Source organism: Salvia hispanica, chromosome 3 (assembly GCF_029641045.1).
Source record: "Salvia hispanica isolate PSC_SH4W2 chromosome 3, Shi_PSC_v1, whole genome shotgun sequence".
Taxonomy (NCBI): Eukaryota; Viridiplantae; Streptophyta; class Magnoliopsida; order Lamiales; family Lamiaceae; genus Salvia; species Salvia hispanica.
This window is the reverse complement of record NC_142694.1, coordinates 25,267,459-25,288,695: the sequence shown is the minus strand read 5'-3', so window position 1 is coordinate 25,288,695 and position 21,237 is coordinate 25,267,459. Positions and strand designations below refer to the sequence as shown.

The 21,237-nt window shown below is 36.5% G+C and overlaps 2 protein-coding genes across 2 annotated transcripts; both read left to right on the top strand.

The window, feature by feature from the left end:
* The first annotated feature begins 31 nt into the window (after window positions 1-31).
* On the top strand, window positions 32-3,678 carry LOC125212411 (uncharacterized). The gene is made up of 8 exons (XM_048112578.2): window positions 32-292; window positions 696-780; window positions 1,176-1,217; window positions 1,553-1,721; window positions 2,265-2,317; window positions 2,401-2,625; window positions 2,906-2,952; window positions 3,390-3,678. The coding sequence occupies exons 1-8, from the start codon at window positions 69-71 to the stop codon at window positions 3,454-3,456; spliced, it is 912 nt and encodes a 303-aa protein (XP_047968535.1). The 5' UTR covers window positions 32-68; the 3' UTR covers window positions 3,457-3,678.
* An 11,022-nt stretch (window positions 3,679-14,700) lies between these two features.
* On the top strand, window positions 14,701-21,014 carry VIP4 (leo1-like family protein). Its single transcript, XM_048115678.2, has 12 exons — window positions 14,701-14,904; window positions 15,613-15,959; window positions 16,844-16,976; window positions 17,063-17,248; window positions 17,924-18,100; window positions 18,415-18,546; window positions 18,791-18,970; window positions 19,054-19,185; window positions 19,314-19,421; window positions 19,541-19,780; window positions 20,271-20,431; window positions 20,755-21,014. The coding sequence occupies exons 1-11, from the start codon at window positions 14,779-14,781 to the stop codon at window positions 20,403-20,405; spliced, it is 1,896 nt and encodes a 631-aa protein (XP_047971635.1). The 5' UTR covers window positions 14,701-14,778; the 3' UTR covers window positions 20,406-20,431; window positions 20,755-21,014.
* The last annotated feature ends 223 nt before the right edge of the window (window positions 21,015-21,237 follow it).

Genomic DNA, 21,237 nt, shown 5'->3' with positions numbered 1-21,237 from the left:
GAGATTTTAAATGAAATATAAAGTGAAACTAGTAACTGAAGCACTTCAATCTGCAACGTGCAAGAGCAATGGCGGATCAGACTCCTCCCTTTCAAACCCGTCCTCACAGTCAAATCTTCGCGCCGTCACCGTCATCTTCATCATCGGAGGCGCGCCAGTGGAGGCCACATGCTCAACGGAACCTGAGGAACCAGTGGTCGAAGCTTAATTTACTCCGCCAAGATTGGCGCTCTGCCTCCGATGCCGGCCGCTCTCACGCCACCGCAATCGTCAATTCCTATCTCTCTCAGAAGTAAATTACATGCGAAATTATGCTCTTTTTTTATTTTTATCTATGTATTGATTGACATTTAGCAAGCTATTTCACGATGTCAGTACACGAGATGATCGGCTAAATTGTGTTTATAAATGAAATAGATGTTGAAGTCTGAAGATTGTGAGTGTGTTAATGTGTATGTTGTGTATATCAGTGATTGTTTGTAATTTACTCCACTTATTAGGAAGTAAAACATGCAGTCTTGCTATCATCTTCTTTTTTCATTATAATTCATTTGTGCTGATACTTGGGGCCTGAATTCCAGTTCTAGAAATTGTATTCACCATTTAAGATGCTAATGAGAAAAGTCCCTTTGGGTGATTTGTTGTATGCATGATTTCCTCTTTGGTTGAAGAGATTGATTTTCAAATATTCACAGGTATATGGATGGCATGGAGTTTGGTGTGTTGAGTGACATGCCTAATATTCGAAGGAATGCTGCTTACAAGTTGTTCATGCAGCAGGTTTAATCCACTTCTAGTATTGTCATTTACTTGGTCCGCTTTGCTTCATGGGAAGATTTGATTTAGACTCATTTTGAGAGTTTTTACATCGTACTGTTTTAATGAATCGGTATGAATTAGATTTTCCAGGCCTTAGACTCCCTACACTGTGAGGTTCTATATACTAAAGAAATAGTGGTATTTGACATGTCAATTTGAAGAGATGTTACTGATATCAGAAAAGTGATTTACCTAGTTAATACCTTAAACCAGTAAATTTTGCCTCCTCTTGCTGTTATATAACACTTTTCATAAGTGAGTTGATTTTGTTTAAAACTAAAATGACATTAGTATTTTCTTTCCACCTTTCTCCACAATGTCTATTTGTCTAATTATGAGATGATTTCTTTCTGCAGGAGCTTAATAGAGGCAGACTACTGAAATCTTACAAAGATATGGTACACATCCTTTTTTTCTTCGACAAACATATGGTCTGATTTATTAAGTTGGGTACAGCTTGTCCAATAGGAAGCCTTTTATCACTGTTTCATAATATTTTTTTCAAGGATTTTTATTTCACTTACCAGAAACAGAACTTTTATTGAACTTAGGCAGATGGTAGAAAGGGAGCCACTCATCCCTAATATTGTAAAAACTTGTCGGTGCATATTTTTCTCATAATTTTTTCTTCTAAAGCGTATGACCAGTTCTTTCTTCTAATATTTCATATTCTTGTAGAATGCATAAACTGAAATTAGTGCACAATTATATATATTTGAAAACTGATCTGCAGGTTGGAATTCTGACCGATATGGTTAGGATATGTAAATCTATGAGGTGCTATTATATAGGAACAAGCAATAGTCCACTGGCTCAGTTTTCTTTCTCTTCTGAAGATGGCAATGACAGCGGCGACTGTGGTGGAATCCCTGTTTTTCAATTTTGTTCAATTGCTTCATTTGGTATGTGCACTCTTGCAACATTAGTATTATCTGAATTAGTAGTATGTATCTTTGACAGCAAAAGCAGTTGGTATTTGGAGTAATGTAATTTTTTCCTAAAATATGTTCAGTTAATATGTTTACTTAGGGAAATATAGAACAAGTAAAAATTTACGATAACATTATTATGGTAAAAATCAATATTTCCTGTTTATTATCAACTAGGTGCTGCTATAAATTTCCTCAAAAACTAATAACCCTTGTCTGTTGGTGATTAACAAAATTTAGCTGCATCTGTTTTTATAGATAAATAAATAAAAATTGAGTTGCTCGAGGCATACAAAAATATTCTATCAGCTCATAGTTCTAATGATTGCTCTGCTTATGTCATGAAACTCTTTTAATGTATTCATGCGTTTTGCTGTCTTTGCCTAAGTTCTAGTTCTACACTGAAATTCAATACTACATTTTTCCAGTTCGAAATGTTGATTTTTTTTTATGTCCTTGTTATGATTACAATTCTGATATTTATATCATAACCCAAAATATTTGGAATGGTCGCAGAAAAGTTAGCATTGGAGATTACTAAAATGTTCATATTGGATTTGAATGTAAAGGTAAAGTGTATTCTGATAGACCACTTGAAAGATTTTTTGGTTTTACTTATGTTTTCATTATCATCTGAATTGCCCTGCTGCAGCGGTCGCTTGTAGTAGAATTCCTGTCCATCTATGATGAAAAAGTTGCAGAAGCCATGGTATTGCAATGGTCTGACGAACTCTATGAGGGAGAATTTGGTGATCTGGCTACATTGAACTTGTACTCTGCAGAAACTCATAAACTAAATCCTCCATCACTTAGTAATTGCAACTCAAGTACTTCAAACATTCAATCTAAACGGCAGCAAGATAGCATTGTTTTAGAGGTATTGGGTTCACCATTCACTTCAACTTAGCTGTGAGGATCTGTGGCAATTCCTGCATGTACTGTAGTTCTATTAATGTCCGAATTTAAAGCATGCATTGTTAAAAGGAAATGAATGCATAGGAGTGTTATGTTGTAATGAGTCTATTGGATATATATTATGCATGTCATTTGTATGAGCATAATGTGAATATGAAGTATGCGTGTATGTGTGTCGGATATATCCACGCTGATCTAAAAGTTTGCCACCTTTTATTTAATTATCCTTCTATGCTATACAGGTTTCCCTAACAACCTGGCTGGCAGATGTGAACATCGATAAATACAGGTAAGATCAGCCTTACTACCTTCCCGCACTCTTCTAAATACTTGATTGCCTGTTTCTGAAATTTTCATTCTCTCGTTATGATCCCTACATATGTTATTAATTATCTCCATGATTACAGAATGAATAGTTACAAATATATTCTTGTTGTTAGTAGGTATTTTGAAGCTTATACATATCTGAAGAAGTTATACATAGATTAGTACCATTCATTCTAAGGATAGGTTGGTCCAGCCCGTCTAAGGATTTGCTATCTTCATTCAGAGCTTTACACACCCTCTTTCCATGATATTGATATTTTAGCTTTGTTTTTTTTTACAATATCTCTGTTATAATGAATAAAATTGCAGTGATTCACCATAGATGGAAGTGAGAATGCAAACCACTATTTATGATCGATTACTTTCACTGCAAAGTGTTATAACTGTTTCCTTCTACAGGATTGAGGAGATATTTGGTATTGCGGGAGAGGAGATGCATGTCAACTTTCTTGAGACATCTGCTTGATGATAAATTCGATTTCTATTATGGGCCACCAAGCTAAGGTTTTGTACATCTGCTTGTTAAATTAAGATTAATATTTAGTGTATCGATTCTACTTTAGATGGAATTGATGATATTTAGTGTATCGATACTACTTTAGATGGAATTGATGAGATCTTGCCCTTGCTTCTGGGACTGAATTATGGACTGAGATATAATTAATAAACCCATATTTGAGTTGATAAATTATCATCCAGTGGGGTCGAATTATTCTTCACAATCACATTTATTCAAATCAATCACTTGATAGTCACATGTCTGGTTGTTTTATCATTCAAATTTTACCAATCAAACCAAATATCTCCTTAACCTCAATCTTGCTATGCAAATGACAATAAACAGAAATCTCGAAGTTTAAGTGTTATAAACTTGACATATGATAAGAATAAGAATAACTATCAAGAAGCTTTGGAACCAGTACAAGGTAGCAGTTCGATTTGTAACATGCATTTACATAAATCCAGATGTTAATGAAAAATGAACAAATTTTAAAAAATGAGAGAAGCGAAATACTAAAACAATTCTACCCAATCGCCAATATACACGAAATTTTGGTGTAATGTGAAACTTTTAATTGATTTTGATATGAAAAAATGTAAAAATTGTCAAATTATAAACTTGCAACATGATTGATTGTCCTAAAAATCGGCTATTGATTACTTGCTCTAAACATGGCTATTGATTACGCATAATTACGGGGAATTTGAAGTGCATTAGTAATAGGCAATAGTACTAGTATTTTAAAAAACCGGGTGCAAGTATTCGCGACCATTATCGGGTCAATGTCGGGTTTGAGAATTTGCAAAAATCGGGTTCAGGTGCCCAATCTTGTGGGTAACCCATTTTGACATACCTAATTGTAAGGGTAATTATTTGGATTTGCACATATAATAAGAAAAAAATCCATGACTTTTATTTTAATCTATTCTATCATACTCCCTTTGTCCTTTGTTAAATGATTGGCATTCCTTTTAAGCATGTCCAAAGTGAAGTGAGTCAAATTCTTTTTTTCTTTCTCTCTCTCTTTCTTTTTTCTCTCTACTTCTTTTTTTTTCTATTTTACTTTATTTTGTCTACCTAACTAACAAAACTGTACTTTCTTAAAATTCGTGTCGAAAAGTAATGTCTTATTTAGTGAGGGACCGAGAGAGTATGTGTTTAGACGACATCAATATTATGTTTACATTGATTTAAAAAAATATTTATCATAACCAACGGATTATTGCACAATCGGTAGTGTGAAGCTATGGTGGCCTTGAGGTATGGGTTCAAACCCTACCACCCGCTGGGAGACTTTCCGCCCGCAAATCTAGTCGAGCAAGATTAGTTGGATTCTGCCAAATACGGGTTTGGAACATATGGTCAAACAAAAAACAATATTTATCGTAGTGTGTGTTTAGATGTCATCATTGTTTCTTATTTCAATAATTCAATAAAAGTTTCATCAATTTTCATGTGTTGTATTCCATGTTGGCAACGAGTTAACGACGTTTAAACACACGTGGAAGAATATATTAAAATGAACGCGAATAAAACTTATATCACTTATGCAAACTTCAAACTTTTTGTATCAATAGTAAAAACAAAGTAAAATATTTTATATAAATAATTAATGAAATGTTGAATTCTTAAATATCTAAGTATTTAAATGAGTATAATGTGTATTATTTTATAAATACATCTATTATTAGTATTATTATTTCCTTAGTCCCACAAACCCTAAACACTAAACCCATAAGCCTATGCACTTTCTAATTTTGAAAACTCTTCTCTCTAATGAGGTAGGACTCATTCTCATTAACAATACCTCAATTACTTTTTCTTTCTACTCTCTCTTACCTATTGTATATTAAAACTTCGTGCCCAACTAAGAGTGCATACTCTTGTGGGGCGGAGGGAGTATGTTATAAATTAATAATTAATTTATTATTTTTTTATATAAGTTAAAATTATAAATCATACTACCAACTTCTCTCACTAAGTTAAACATTACTTTTTGTGCACGAGTTTTAAAAAAATGGAGTTTTGTCAGTTAGGTTGACATAATAAAATAAGATGAAAAAATAGAGAGGAAAAAATAAGAGAGAAAGTGCCAAAAAGAATTACTCACTTAACTTGAGACATCCGAATAAAGGAATATAAATCACTTAATAAGGGATAGAGGAAGTACTTAATTATAACTACAGTTATAATTATATTTAATTATTATTATACTAATAACTATGTAACACCCCGAGTTTTCGTGCATAGATTTTTAGAGTGTAAAAAAAAATTGGACGAAGAGATGAATGAATCTATGTTGCTCATGTTAAGTTGATTTTTATCTTGAGTAAAGGAATTAAGTTATGTTTGGTTCTTATACCATATGGAATTAAAGTGTAAGGAATTTCAAGTTTATGAACTACAATGGTTGGAGGAAGAGAAAGGAGCATGCCAAGAATTTCACATAAATAGGTGTACAAGTGTTATTGGAATTTATTCAAAAGAAGAAAGGTTGGAGGTATACCTTACAATATAAGAGAACTACCTTTCATGAAAAAGATTACATGAATATTGGTGTTGGAACAAGTAGAGAAGATATATCTACTTTACAAAAGAAATTTTCCTATGAGAGCTAAATGAAGTAAAGAAACAAAAGTAGTGATTTGCTAAATCTTATTGAGGATCCTCTCTACACATATCTCCATTCTTGATCCCCATTCCATGCCAAAGGGTCGATTAGTAGTCCCCTAGAGATAGCATGAGTTGTCCCTCAACCTGCCAAGGAAATTCGCAAAAATAGTTAGATTCCTTCTTCAACAAAAAACCAAGGGAAAATGTTATTCAAGAAAATGGTAAGGAGCCATTTAAAGATCTTGCAAGAGTGTTTGCAAGGAGACAAGGAATGAGATATCTCAAATCTTCCCAAAGTGGATATAATGACAATTAGATAAAGAATGGTGAGTCATCCCCTTAACCTAAGAGTGAAAAATCCTTTTCCACCACATGATCAATTAAGGAACTTGATCACCAAGTATAACACCTTCCAAGACTTTCACCAAGAAGGCAAGGAAGCCTTTTTCAAGATTCAAAAAGAGAGTTTAGTAATAACCCAAAGAGGGAATTGAAACCCCAATGGTTTCGACATGTGGCTATATATAGAGTCATATCACACAAGTTCCTTCACCCTTAAACCACCCCCAAAATTTGAGAAGGAGCAGCAAGAGGGAGAGTAGGATTCGGCATCAAGCAGTGAAGAGGAGCCGATAACTGAGGTAAATCCATGCACCAATCTCCATATTGAGAATAGCATTCATATAGTTTTCAACATAGCATCTTGAGATAGGATTTAGAAGTCCTATGGCAATAGCATTTCAACAAGATAATACCAAGAAGACAATGGTATAGCTTTAACAATTAAGAACAGTAGCAAACTACTTAGAACCTCACCACAGTGATCAATTAGCATAACATTTAGCCCTTTCCAGTAAGCCATTCATACGATACCCAACTTGGAATTTTGGTACATAGCTACTGCCATTGAGAGGCCTAAGTAAAATAACTAAGTTAGAAGACTTAGCTTAGGGGGAAGGCTGTCCAGTGATAACGAGATTACGGGGGAGACCGAGAAGGGAGCTGCCTCACGCGAATCCGACAGACGGGGCAGCGACGCAGCAGCTCCGAAGGCGAGGAGCTCCCCGACACTTGTTCGGCGCCGGCGCTGATGTCTCCGGAGGAAGATTCTCGGCGGAGAAAAGAAAACAGAGAGGGAGACGGAGAGTGAAAGGCGACACCTTCTCTGTCGGAGACTTCGTCTGGAGGAGAGAACGGCGGTGGCGAATCCGCCGGAGAGCCGAGATCTCCTCCGAGCTCGACGAAAGAAGCGAATGCGATGGAGAAGGAAGTACCCGCCGACGGGACTCCGAAATTCAGTCGAGGTGGAGGCGATTTCGCCGGAGAAGAGGGAGAAGGGCGGCTGGAGACGTCGTTCCTTCCGATTCTGAAATTGGATTAATTTGGGAGAAAATGGATTGTGGAAGAGAGGGAGTTGACCGATGGAGGTGTACGTGGTCCTTGGTGGACTAATTATCTTAATTAATTGGTTGGGCCTTAGTATTTTCTTTCAAAGTGAAATAAGATGAACTTAAAAGAGCTATTAAGGAAAAGTGGGACGATTATTTTAGGGGCCGAGAATAAGTATGAATTTTGGACTAAAATTAAGCTTATTAGCTAAGTGGTTAATTCACAAAATTTGGTCGATGGAATAAACCTTAGTCAATCGAGAAAGTTGGACTAGTCATCAATATTTTTTTTGCCAAGTCAAAATGAAAGGAAATGGGCCCAGAGAAAGTGTGGTAAGGAAAATCAATTATTGGACCAAGAGATTGATTATATTGGGCCAAGAATCAATTAAGTTTGGATGAGAATAAATTAGCATGACAGATGGACTTGTTTAATCGTGGTTGGAACTATAGTAGATACATGTTGATATGTTGAGACGAGAAATTAAATAGTCAAGGCCGAGAATTAATTTATTGGAGTGGAATTAATTTAAGGACTTGAGTTGGAGCTCAATCAATTAATTTTCGAATAATTTATTATGTTTCTGAAGATGGAAAATATTGAAGTTGGAGAAGCAAGGGTCGCCTTAAGAAAATTCAAAGAGAGGATTTAGCAAGGGATTTTCCATGAATCCGTACTTTATTAATAAGTACTCAAGTGTTTATTTTTGAGAAAATACAATTTCCCCGAAGTTAGTAAAGTGAATAATCAAATCTTTCGAAGTAGTGAAAAGCCCGAAGTAGGATTAAGGAGATCCTATAAGCCGAGACTAAGATATAGGTGCTATCCAATAGGATGCATGCATTGTTTTCTCAAGAGAAATATTTCAAGTACTAATTAGCGTGCTACGCTATTTATTTTCAAAAGGATATTTTGCTCGAGGGCAAAGTGAGGCCAACACGAGAGTTGTTATTTGGAGATAAGCATATCAAGTAGGCTTTCTTTTAATATCCAGTACTATAGTGTGGATATAAAGCAAATATTTGTGAAATTATGAAAAATTATTTTTCTCAAAATGGAGCAGTGATTATTTTAAAGTGTTGTCATGCCATAAATTGTTTGTTTTGAGGCCTATCTGTTGGGGTTGTAGCCTGCAGGGTTTGGCGATGCCAAACCTAGTTTAACGAATTCGGTTCCCAATAGGACCGCAAATCCTGTTCGGAATAATGTGCACGAGGGCCGTGAGCCATCAACGGTTGGCCGACGATGTGTCCGCTGAAGGTGGCCACCTTCACGGTACACGATACACAGATTTGGCGAGTGTTTCAAATAACATAGATTGATCAATCGAACTTTTAGTCCACAAACGAATTTAGTATGCTCGGGCCTTTTAAGAAAACTCACGTGTGATACTGTAGATGGATGACAACTATATATTGTATGTTTTGTTTTCGGCATGTGTCCACTAAGTACTCCTGTACTCAGCCCTGCATGTATTTATAAATGTGCAGATTAAGCAATGGGGCGGAGGTGTGCTGATCAGAGTCGATGCTACTTAAGTAAATAAGTGTGGATCTCTCGACGCTTCGTGTCTTCATACGCGACGTCGTTCTTTGGACTTTTTCCGCTGCAGTTTGTTAAGAGAGAATATAGTAAACTCTCAACGTCGTAACTGATTCATTTTGATGAAATGCTATCTGTCATTTAAATCCTTGTAATCGAATATTTGGATCCTATCTTATGATATTGTTTGACTTTTCAATGTGCAAGTTCTATTTCCATTTTCGTCCCTATTTCTTTAAATCCATTATTAGTCGCGGTTTACCCGCTTTCACTATCTTTATTAAAATGCGGTCGTGACAAACTAATACTCCCTTCGTCGAATAATAGATGTCACATTTGGGTGATGAAATAAAATTTTAGAAGATGTTATTTTGTGTGTTAAGTGAAGACAAAAAATATATTACTCCATCTGTCCCACAATATGAGTCACATTTAGTGGGCACATGGATTTTAAGAAATGTAAAGAATAGTGGGTTAGAAAAGTTAGTGGAATATGAGGTTCATTTTTTTTATATTGGTTTTATAATAGAACGTGACTACGTGAATGAAGTGAGTTAGTTGAATGTGAGACCTACTTACCATTTATAGTAAAAGTTAAATGTAGCTTTTATCGTGGGATAGACCGAAATGTCAAAATGTGACTCATATTGTGGAACAGATGAAGTATTATAAATTGATGTGAGATAAAACTTTTTTCAAAAAAGAAAATGTGACATTTTTTATTGACAAACTAAACAGGAAATTGTGATATCTTCTTTGAGACATAGAAAGTAATTTATTAAGTAAGTAATTAATTATTTAAATTATGAATTATACTCCCTCTGCCACAAAAAATATACTCCTAGTTTTACCATTTTTGGCCGTCCACCAAAACTAGACCAAATTCTAAATATGTAAATCTTTAATCAATGAAGTACTACTAATAATATGGACTTCAAAATCCACTAGCACTATTTTCATCACATTTTCCCCATCTTTCATTTACTTTACCAGTTATACATTAAAATCGTATTATTTACGAGTTAGTCTATTTTTTAGATGGAATGAGTATAATTTTAAATAAATAATTATTATTATTGTTATTATTTTATTATTAATCAATAACTAATCTAGACAATCTTAATGTAATTATATGAAATTATATTTGATTATAATAGTACCAATAAATAACTATAATTATAATAGTAATATTTATATTAATGAAGTTATAAACTAATAACTCATTTAGAAACTCTTAATATATAATTATTTAAATTATTCTATTTCTTGAAATATATGTGCGATTTCATAATTAACCTCTATCTATGTACAACAACATTTACTAGGAGTCTAGGAGAATGAAAGCAAATTTACGTTCCATGAAAATAATCATTAGTTCATTACACATATTTGTCTCCAACGCTGATCGTAAATTTTTAGTCTATTAGAGCATCAACAATAGAGGCTAGCCGACCGGTTAGCTGATTTGCGTCGCTAGCCGAACCATTGCAGTCGGCCAGCGGCGAATCGGCAAGAAAATCGGCGTGGGCTAACCGATTTAGGTGCACTGGCCGCCATTATGGCGTGCCGATCGGCCAGTGCCCATTTTCGTTTTTTTTTTTTAATTTTTGAAAACCTATATATACGCGATTTTAGTTTCATTTTCATTTGCACCACTTGTTTTAACGAGTTTTCTCTCTCTCTAACTTTCTGTACAAGAGCAACGTCGAGCGATGGACAACAACAACGACTCCAGTCCGGCGACGAGCGGCTCTCATACGCCCATGGTACCCGTGGGATCTGGATGGGGCCAGATGGGCGGGCAGATGGGCCCAGGGTTTAACGGCCCTTGGGGGCAGTTGATGGGGATGATGGCTGGAGCGTCGGGGGGAATGCAGGGGGGGGAACCAGGGGGGTATGTCGTGGGGGATGTCGGGTGGGGGGCAGGCGAGCGGCGGGCAGTCAGCGCCGGGGTGTGGAGGTATGGTATGATGTGGCAGGGAGGGATGCGGCACGGTATGCATCCCGGGATGCAGGGGCCACCAGGGGGGGGACACGGTCTATCGTCCCTCTCTTGATTTTTTGACGGATTCGTCTCACACGTCGACCCCAGTGGAGACGCAGTTCACTGGCGATGACCTTTGTCATTGCATGGGATGGAGATCGATCTCGGGGATCCGAACACTCCCGTTCCAGCGGGTCGGACCGCGCCAAAGAAGAAGAAGGGCAAGGGGAAGGGCAAGGTGGTCGGCGAGTTCTCGCAGCCCGGTGTTGACGACACCCCCACGCGGAGGAAGTGGACGGAGGATGAGTACGCCGGTGTGGCCAAGTCGTGGTTGTCGGTTTGCGACGATCCGCTGGTTGCGAACAACCAGCGGGTCGTCAACATGTGGGCGAAGATTAGAGCAGCCTACAAGAGGAACTGCCCGCATGGGAAGGACTACAGCGGGGATGAGTGCCAGAAGGGGTGGGAACGGATCAGGGCCGCGGTCGGCTGATTTTCGGGGTTGTACGCCAACGCCCTCCGCCAGCTGACTAGTGAGCAGAATGAGAAGGACGCCCGAAGGATAGCGGAGAGTCAGTTCCCCTTGCCGGGGAAGTATAAGGAGTTCCTCTTCTGGGAATGCTATGTGTTGCTGAAGGACTCCGAGAAGTTCCGGGCGGGGTGCGACGTTGGGTGGCCGAAGAAGCGGTGGCTGAACTATTCCGGCGACTACAGCGGCAGCAGCGGCGGATCCCACGACCTCCCCCCGGATGCTGAGGAGTTTCCGTCCCCTCCATCCGCTACTCGTCGCCCTCGCCCGGTTGGCCAAAAGCGGGCGCAACAGGCAGCGAGGGGAGGATCCTCCCTATCGCCCCAGGAGGTCATCTCGGCCCCCCCACCCCCACGCGCGTACACGTTATTCTCGCGTGCAAAGACGGAGGAATGTATGTTCGCGGTCTTCCAAGAGTGGAAGGCCGCAACCGACCTCACGGAGAAGAGGTTCCTCTACTCGATGCTCGAGAACATGCGGGTGGATTTGGATGCCTCGAGGGCACTGGTGGGGGGTTCAGACGCGGGCTCAGATACCCCGGGTGGCGGCAGCGAGGACGGCGGCGGCGACGACGAGGAGTAGAGAGTGGCGTGGCTCGTGTGTGGAAGCCCTTTTTTTTTGAAAAAAATCATGTGTTTTTTTTTATTTATGTACCTTTTTTTTTAATGAAATGAATGAATTTTTCCGTATATGTCTCGTAAATTTAATTCTGTAATTTAATCGTAAATTTTATTCCGTAAAATGTAGTTGTTTTTGAATTATTTTTATTGCGGCTGACCTATGCTGATGTGGCAGGTGGATTTTTAGTGCTGATGACGTGGCAGAGAGAGAGAGTGGCTGGCCTATAGCTGGCCTATGACTAGCCTATTTCTATTGTGGATGCTCTTATATGCACTTATAATTAAGTGAAAAAATCGGGCAGTCAATTCCTTTCTGTATAGCTAGGCTTAATACGTCAATCAATTAATTAATTATAACATTTTAGCATCTTGTAGATCTGATAATTAATTAATCACTAATTTTAAACAACAAACAAATAAATAAAAAATAGTAAAACACATTTCTAGATCAATTTTATTATAAATTAAATTGCAGTTACCTGAGATCTGTGACTATAGAGACAACCACCGATTTATGTTCTTTAGCATTTTGAAAGATGAGTTTTTCATTCTTATAAATCCTAATTTATGTTTTTCGCATTTTTTTGCCATTTTTACTACTCTTGAAACAAAATTGTCAGAAAAACGAATTTAAACTCCTGGCTTAGATTATAGTTGATTTGCATATTAATAATTTAATATCCAGGTAAGTTTGAGCATATAAGGAAGGTCAACATAAAACTAGATACTATACTTTACTGTCACATTGAATGGCCAGCGTAATACTATACTGTCACATTTATTAGAGTTTGCCATATATCTCAATGGAAATGGAAAGATAAAAAGACACTATACTTTTTGTAATTACATTTTTCCACTCTATGTTTTCGAGGTGATTTAAAATTAAGAACAATTGATTTCAGAGGAAATTACAAAAAGGTCCTTAGATAATTGGGTTCTCATGTTTCCGGTCCTAGACAATTTTAGCACCTTTAGTCTTTATTATCTTAATGAATTTAAATTATAAATATACTTGCAAATAAATACAAAATTTACTTAAATTTGAAATACTATATAAATGCAGTAAAATTTATTATAATTACAAATCTTTATTATCTTAATGAATTTACAAATAGAGTAAATTTTTCATAATTATAGATCTTTAACATTATAATTATCATGTTCTCAATTATATGTTTATTTATATATAATTTTTATAATTAGTATGTCTTTTTACACTTAAAGAATATGAATATTATCAACAATTTTTTTTATTATTAAATTATTTGGAATGATTAAATATAGGTATATAAAAATTTATAAGTTATCAAATCAGCAAAAGCAACACAAAATTATTAGATAGAAAATAAAATGTACTATTCGACTTATCATCAATATATCAATACCAAATTAATTTTAGAAATATATAATGAACTAAAAAAAAAAAACTTATAGCAAATGGGCATATTGTACACATATGCATATTGTAGCACAAGTTATAAGTCTACTAAAATATACAACAATAAAATTAATTTATTATACAACAACCTAAATAAACTAAATAATCAATCAATCATTCTCGCCCCCAATAAACCCTAAAGAATAATCCGGCGCCTTTCGCCTATAAGTCCTGCATCTTGTGTCGACAACATTTATTCAGACATCAACCAGAAGAACATGGAAATCATTCCTGCACATAAAACAGACAATCGACTTCACCAAGGTATCACTGATTCACTATAGATTTGTACTATATTAGTCAATCTTTGCATTTAAAATTAAGTATAGAAATGGATTCAAAATGACATACGTTCCTCCATCCGAAGTGTCATTAATGAATCTGAAACTGAATTGGAAATTCAATATGTTTATGCGTGTATTTCTATGGTACATATAAGAAATCGTAATAAAAACGACCTCTGTGAGATAATTAAACCTAGAAATAGTGTGATTGATATGCTATAGATGCTCCTTGTCAAAATAGAGTACCGATTACATTGTTTTTTTTGTGCGCAGGAACAATGAACGAAAAATTCACAGACGACTGCGGAAAAATGTTACTTAGAAAAATACCGTGCATACTTTTCCTTTTATATCATTCAACCTTAGTCTACGAAATGGATATCCGATTTATTTTTAAAAATCTTTCCACTTCCATTTTCACTTCCACATTAATCGTAATGAACGGAAAAGAACATCTTCACTTCCTTAACCGTATTATATTATTCATAATGATATTTTTGCTATTTTCCCCAAAATCCCCTTTATGAGCATAATACTATAGCGTAGAATCCACGACCGTGTTCCATCGAGGTTCCGACGTTCAATGCCCAGGCCGAGGCCCGATACTCAGTCCTTCCCAAAAAGATAATGGGCAATCCCGATGTGAGATTGACAAGGATAAACTTATAAAAGTAATTAACTATAGGTTGCGTGAGTGAATTGAGAACTTCCAATAGATGATGGGCCAAATTGAGAAAACAAGATTCCGTGGGGCGAAACCGAATAAAGGTTGGAATACCGCTATTTCATTCGAATCCATCCCCTTTCACGCGCACAACCCATAGTTAAATTGCACTTTCTTCGTTCTCTCTCGCCGCCGTCACGCGCTAATTTCACACACAGTAACGATGGTCGGAGAGGAGAAGCGGCATCAGATGATGCAGAATTTGTTCGGCGACCAATCGGAAGAAGAGGAAGAGGAGGAGGAGGTTGAATCCGAGCACGAGTCCAATCGCCAACCTGATTATGCCTCTGTATGATTTCTTTTAATTACTTTTCAATTCAATCTAAGCTTGTGCGATTCCACTAGGTTAACTGTCGCTTTTTATCTGTGTTGTTTTCGTTGTCCAAATAATTGGTGATTTTGATGGCATTGTGATTTCAGCTGGGGCTAAATCCTAATTTCGTCCAGTTTGCTTTTCCCTTTTTTGTTGTTGTGAGATAAACTGTTTTCTGGACCAATTATATTCGGTGAATTCATTTTTTTTGTGTAATATATGTTGTTCAGCTGTTTTGTGGTTTAATCGGTGTGCACTGACTTGTAATTTTTTATGTGCATGAGGAGAGTAACTCTCTTGATGCTTCGTTCAGTTTTATTTTTTATTGAAACTAATCTACAGCTCTTTGCTAGTATTTTTAGTAAATACAATTAAGAAAAGTTATTTTCATGTTTGAAAGAATTGGTTTAGGGTCTGGAAATTTGTATTTTACTGATACAAATGCTACATGAGTTCACGAATTGCACACCCAATCACTTATCTACTGTTGTTAGGAAAAAATGGGATATTATGAGTTTTTATTCAGCACGGTTTGTCAGCTATTAATTGTGATATGCATGAATTAATCAACAAGTTTAGAAATCAAATTTCTCAATGAACCAGCAGATAAAATATCTTACATTGAAAGTTAAACCACATGCATCCTACATACTCCTTGTTTTGAATTCATCAAAACTATGTTAGGATGAAGGGGATGAAGGACCGGATGCTGAAGGTGAAGCTGAAGGTGAAGGTGAAGTTGAAGGTCAAGGAGAGGCAGAAATTGAGAGCGAGGGTGAACCTCAAGATCTTGATCCTTTACAAGGTGAGAGTGAGGGTGAGAGAGATAAAAGCTCTCAGGAATTGGAGATAGGTAACCAAAGGGAACAAAGTCAAGAAAGGTATTCGGAGAGTGATGATAAGGAGGATTATGACCAACGAGTTGTTACTAGTAGAAGACATGATGCAGTTGAAAGTGGGTCAGAACGATCTGGAGAAAACCAATATGTTGCTAATGAGGATGACGAAGTGAATCAGGCTAGGAGTCACAGGTCATTTTTTCGCCCCTTTCTTTTAATCTACTTTGCTGTCTCTCTGAGAGATATTCTGTTTCTCTTCAGCTATCTAATATCATTGTTACTAGCTAACTCCTGCACTGGATGTATCATGTATATAGTTGCAAATTATTTGTAACTATTTTCATTGCATCATCTTCTACTTGTGCTATACAGTCTCTGACTGCCATGATCCTGACAATGTGTTTTTAACTTTTCTGATTGTGTTGATGCATTTGGGGATTTATTTTTTCAATCCGTGTATAAATATTGATTCATTTAAGACAAATGTTGAAAGTGGTTGTAGTAGTAGGAAAATGTATTTAAAAATGTCAATATATTGGAGAGAAAGAATGAATTGATACCGAGGGAAGAATTAATAATCGCAACCTAAGTGGAGGAGGTCTGAGATTAATTTTAATATGATTGAGGAAAGAGCAGGAAAAAATTTACTCTGAAGTCACAGCTCTAGCTAACAATCTTTTTGACATGTGTGCTTCACTTTTTCTGTCCTATTTTCTAAAATTTAGGTTCCCCACTTTTCTCTAACTTTATGCTTTCCTGTAACTGCATATAAGATGACTGTAAGATTCGATCTCAACCCTAGAAAGGGAACGCTTCGACAGAAGTTTAGTGTCATATGCAACTCATTTTAGTGTAATGGTAAGATGCTGATTGCAAGATAGTTCAATGGATATTATGGATTGAAAGGTTGAGAAGATGGAAAAGGATACTGTAAGAGATGATAAAGGGAATCGATAATTACCAATGCCTGATTTTCTCTTAAACTAATACATCCAGTGACACTGCTCATTTATAATTTATTTGCCTTTAATACATTAGTCCAAAATGTTCAGTGGTCTGGATTATGTGATCTGCAGTGTATCTGGTGATGAGAAAGACGAGGATCAGTTTTTGCAGTCAGCCCCAGAGATTCGTGATGTTTTTGGAGACTCTGATGATGAAGAACAAGCAGAATACAAAGTTCAGGATCAGATCGAAGAAGATGAAATTGTTAGTTGATGTGGATTTTAACAGCACTGTTTTATTTTTTCCACTCTGTGCGTAATCTAATATATTAAGATATATTCCTAACACAGAGATCCCCGATTGAAGATATGGGGAATTATGAGAAAGATTTGAGGCCAGATGACATGATACCTGATGAAGATGCACCCTATTACTCTGAAGAAGAGCATATTGATGCTAGAACTAAAGAGAAACCAGTTGGTCCACCACTTGAGCTGGAAATTCCTCTGCGCCCTCCTCCATCTGAATCCGACAAGGTTTACCTTCAGTTCTCAGAATTCATGATTAAAATAAATGTTGAAGTAAAACTTCATTTGGTTCATCCTTGAATAAGTTCATCCAGGCTGCGTAATCTTAAATATGTATTGGTCTACACTCTACTGTTAATTTTTCTTTTAGCAGATCTAATTATCTTGCAGCATGTGCTACTACAGCCTGTGACTTTGTGATTTGTTAAAAAGTTAATTTGGTTGTTGTATGAATGCATAGAGAGTATAGTTTAGCTTAAACATAATTTCACTAATTTTCTGATATCTCTAAGAACTTCAACTTGAAACAAAATGATATAATGGTGGGTGATTTTTTTGAATCTGAGACACGTTTGGTCCTGGAGAAGATGATACCTGAGTGATAATGCTATATGTACGGTTAGTGTATCATCTGTTTTCTCTTCTTTCCAGTGATTTGATGATTTCTTGAGATTCGAGGATTTGATTTCTTAAATTATTTGTACTAAATTCAAGTATGGCTGAAGGTGCTATTTCATTTATGTATCTGGTTGTCTAATGTAAAAACTTTCAATCTGATTAATAAATATCAACACTTTTGGATATGCTTATACCTAAGGCTAGGGTTCCTGTGCATGTTTCACTTTCTTTTACATGCTACTCATTCATAGTAAATCTTTTGGGATTACTTTACTTCTGTTGCAGATGAATATGATCAAAGTATCTAATATAATGGGCATAGATCCTACGCCATTTGATCCACATACATATGTGGAAGAGGATCATTATGAAACTGAGGAATCTGGGTCAAAAAAGAGGATAAGATTGGAGAACAATGTCATTCGCTGGAGAAAGGTCAAGCAGCCTGATGGCAGAACAACTGTAAGTGAATTAGTTAATGGAGTTTCCGCTCAGTCAAATCACATGGTCTTTCATTTTACATGAAGTTTCTAGAAACTCATTTACACAAGTGTTTATGGTTTTAGTAGCTTACTTTTTCTTGAATCTTCTAAGGTGGAAGCCTCTAAGGACTGGAGTATCATTTAACATAAATTTGTATTTTACTTCTGTGGACAACTAGTCCTCTACATGTACTATGGAATTTTTCATCATGTATTATTTGCTGTATTTGCCACTACTGGATTGCTCGCTTTGTATTCTACATGTACTATAGTATCTGACACTACTTTGTTTAGATTGAAAGCAATGCTCGCTTCGTGGAGTGGTCAGATGGTAGCATGCAGCTACTTATTGGAAACGAAGTGCTTGATATATCTAAGCAAGATGCACAGCATGAACAGGCTCACCTTTTTATGAGACATGGAAGAGTAAGTTTTTTATGTTTTTATTATAATGTGGTGTAAAAACCCATTAAAACATATTTACAGAAGTTTACCCATGCTAAAGACTTTCTGCGTTGGAACTTGGAACTGCAAACGGCTAGGTGCTATAAGTCTGGATTTGGGATCTGAAATTTCTTTTCCCAGATAAATCTTTATATGCTGAGATGCTGTATATAGTGAAAGTCTTTGATGGTTCAGCAGTTAACATTCTTGATTTTTTTTTTCTCAGAGCATTTTCCAATCCCAAGGGCGAATTATGAATAAAATGAGGTTTATGCCGTCATCCCTAGCTTCAAATTCTCATAGGCTGTTAACTGCTCTTGTTGATTCGCGACACAAAAAGGTGTTCAAAGTAAAGAACTGCATCACTGACATTGACCCTGAGAGGGAGAAGGAGCAAAAAGAGAAAGTAGGTCAATTAGCTATGCGATACATCTGGTATAGATCATCAAGTTAACTAATTTCAGTTCCATTTCCTATGTGGCTTCTCAGGCTGTTCATCAATCAATTAAAGCTAATGAACTTCTTAGCCGGAAGAAGGAGAAGGTCAATCGTAAGTATACACAGCCCATCCGCAGGGAGCGCCAACTTTCTGCTGGTTTCTTAGAGGGTGCACTTGAAGAGGTTGGATACACAAACGAGACACTCACAACACAAACACACACATGGGTTTCCTTTTCTTCCATAATGTTACCGAAGTAATATTTTATCTATTCTTAAGTAACCTTTTGTTATTATGGTTGCCTAATTAGGAGGATGAAGAGTATTATGAACCACGCCGTTCTTCTGGTCGGCGTCGCTTTGATGATGACCTTGAAATGGAAGCTCGAGCTGAGAAGCGCATAATTAATGCAAAGAAGGCATGTGATCACTACCAATATGATAAAAAAATGAAACATCTATCCATATGTTATTGAGTCTTTTTGTTGAAAACCTTATTTATACTCTACCGAATATCTTCTACTGGGGTTGCTTTCAGGGGCCAAAGGATATGCCTCGCAAGTCAACATTCCAAGCTGCCAAATCATCTCGACGGCCAGTGGACTTCTCTGACAGTGAGAAAGAGGAATCAGAGTATGAAACCGAGGGGGAGGAAGAAGAAGGTTCACCACCACATAGAAGGCATGAGGAAGCAGAGCAAGACTATGGGGAGGAAGATGAAGACCTACAACAAAGAGAGCAAGAAGAAGCCTATGACGAATCAGAAGAAGAAGCTGAGGTAGGTGATACTGTTTCTAAGATCATTTCTGGTTGGTTTCAGTTAGTGGAAGCAATTGAATAAAATACTGCAATAGCCAACTCTTTTTTCTCCAAACATATACTCCCTTCATCCAATTGAGCATGGCCTGTTTTCCTTTCTGTGCCATCCCAAATATCTTAACCTGTTTTCTTTTTGGGTCACCTTTATTACTCACACACATTTACACCACAATTTAACTCTCCTATATATCTTTTCCAAAAAGAAACAAGCCATGCTTTGCGGGACAGAGGGAGTATTTTTAACCATTCTAAATGGCTTAGTAATTTCTAGGTTGTGGAAGTGCTAAATTGGCAAGCACTTCAATTCTGTTGAAGTTCCCGAATTTTACTAAAATGAAGAAATTTTTTATATAGTTAACTGTTTTATTTTAATACCTTCTTGATGAATAAAATACTGTGCTCTGTGAATGCTGACTTCGTTTCGTTTATGTGCTGCTGTTTTTCTTCAGGAGCCAAAGCAGAAGGTTAGGGACTCTGGAGGCAGCCTCAAAAGGAAGGGTATTGATTCTGATGAGGATTCTCCTCCTAGGAAAACTACTACTCATCGCCGGATGAAAATGGTGTATGAGAGTGATGAGGACTAAAACAGGACTTATGGCTATTTAAGAAAGTAAGTTTTGTTTATGTTTTTTTTCTGTCATTTTGTATTATTGGTGATTTATCTGCTTCCTATGCTAGTATTTGTGGTTAACTAATCTCTTATTTTGCATCTCTACTCATGTTAGAAAGAAGTAAGAACAAATAATTATGTGTAGAACTTAACCGCATGAATCCCATTTAAGAATCGGTGAGAAATCATGGACTACTGACGAACTATCTCTAGCACAGCGTTGATGGCATGCTATGTATTGTAAATTTCCATATATGCTCAACATTGTTGATCTCAAATTGCTTCCGGATTTCTTAGGTTTATCTGGTTGTGGGATTTTGCAGGTGAAGCCGCATCTTTTCTATAATCTTTGCGCGACTATCAGATGGCTCTTCCTGTTAAGAGGAAATTTGTGGGGCAAACCACTCATGTATGTGCGTACTATATACTACAGTATTATTCTTGTTATGGTTCATGTCACTTTTTTTCTGCCAAATTTTAAGCACATTGTTGTATGGAATTTTTGGTTCTAATTATCTTTTATAATTGTAAATGACTGGAGCTATATTTATATACCTGCTTGAAGTAAATTTTTGGTCCTAAATTACATGATCTTCATTGCTTTGGAATCTCATCGTGTGGAGAGTGAAAGGTGTAACTGCCTAATAAATAAGTACTATGACTGATATAAATGTGGATACCCTTTGTTCCAACTAAGTTAAGTCACTTTTTTTTTGGCATTCGTTTTGAAAAAATCGTAATAAATAGTTAAAGTAGATATATAGTAAAATAAAAGCGAGAATAATATAGAGAAGAGTTTTATTTAC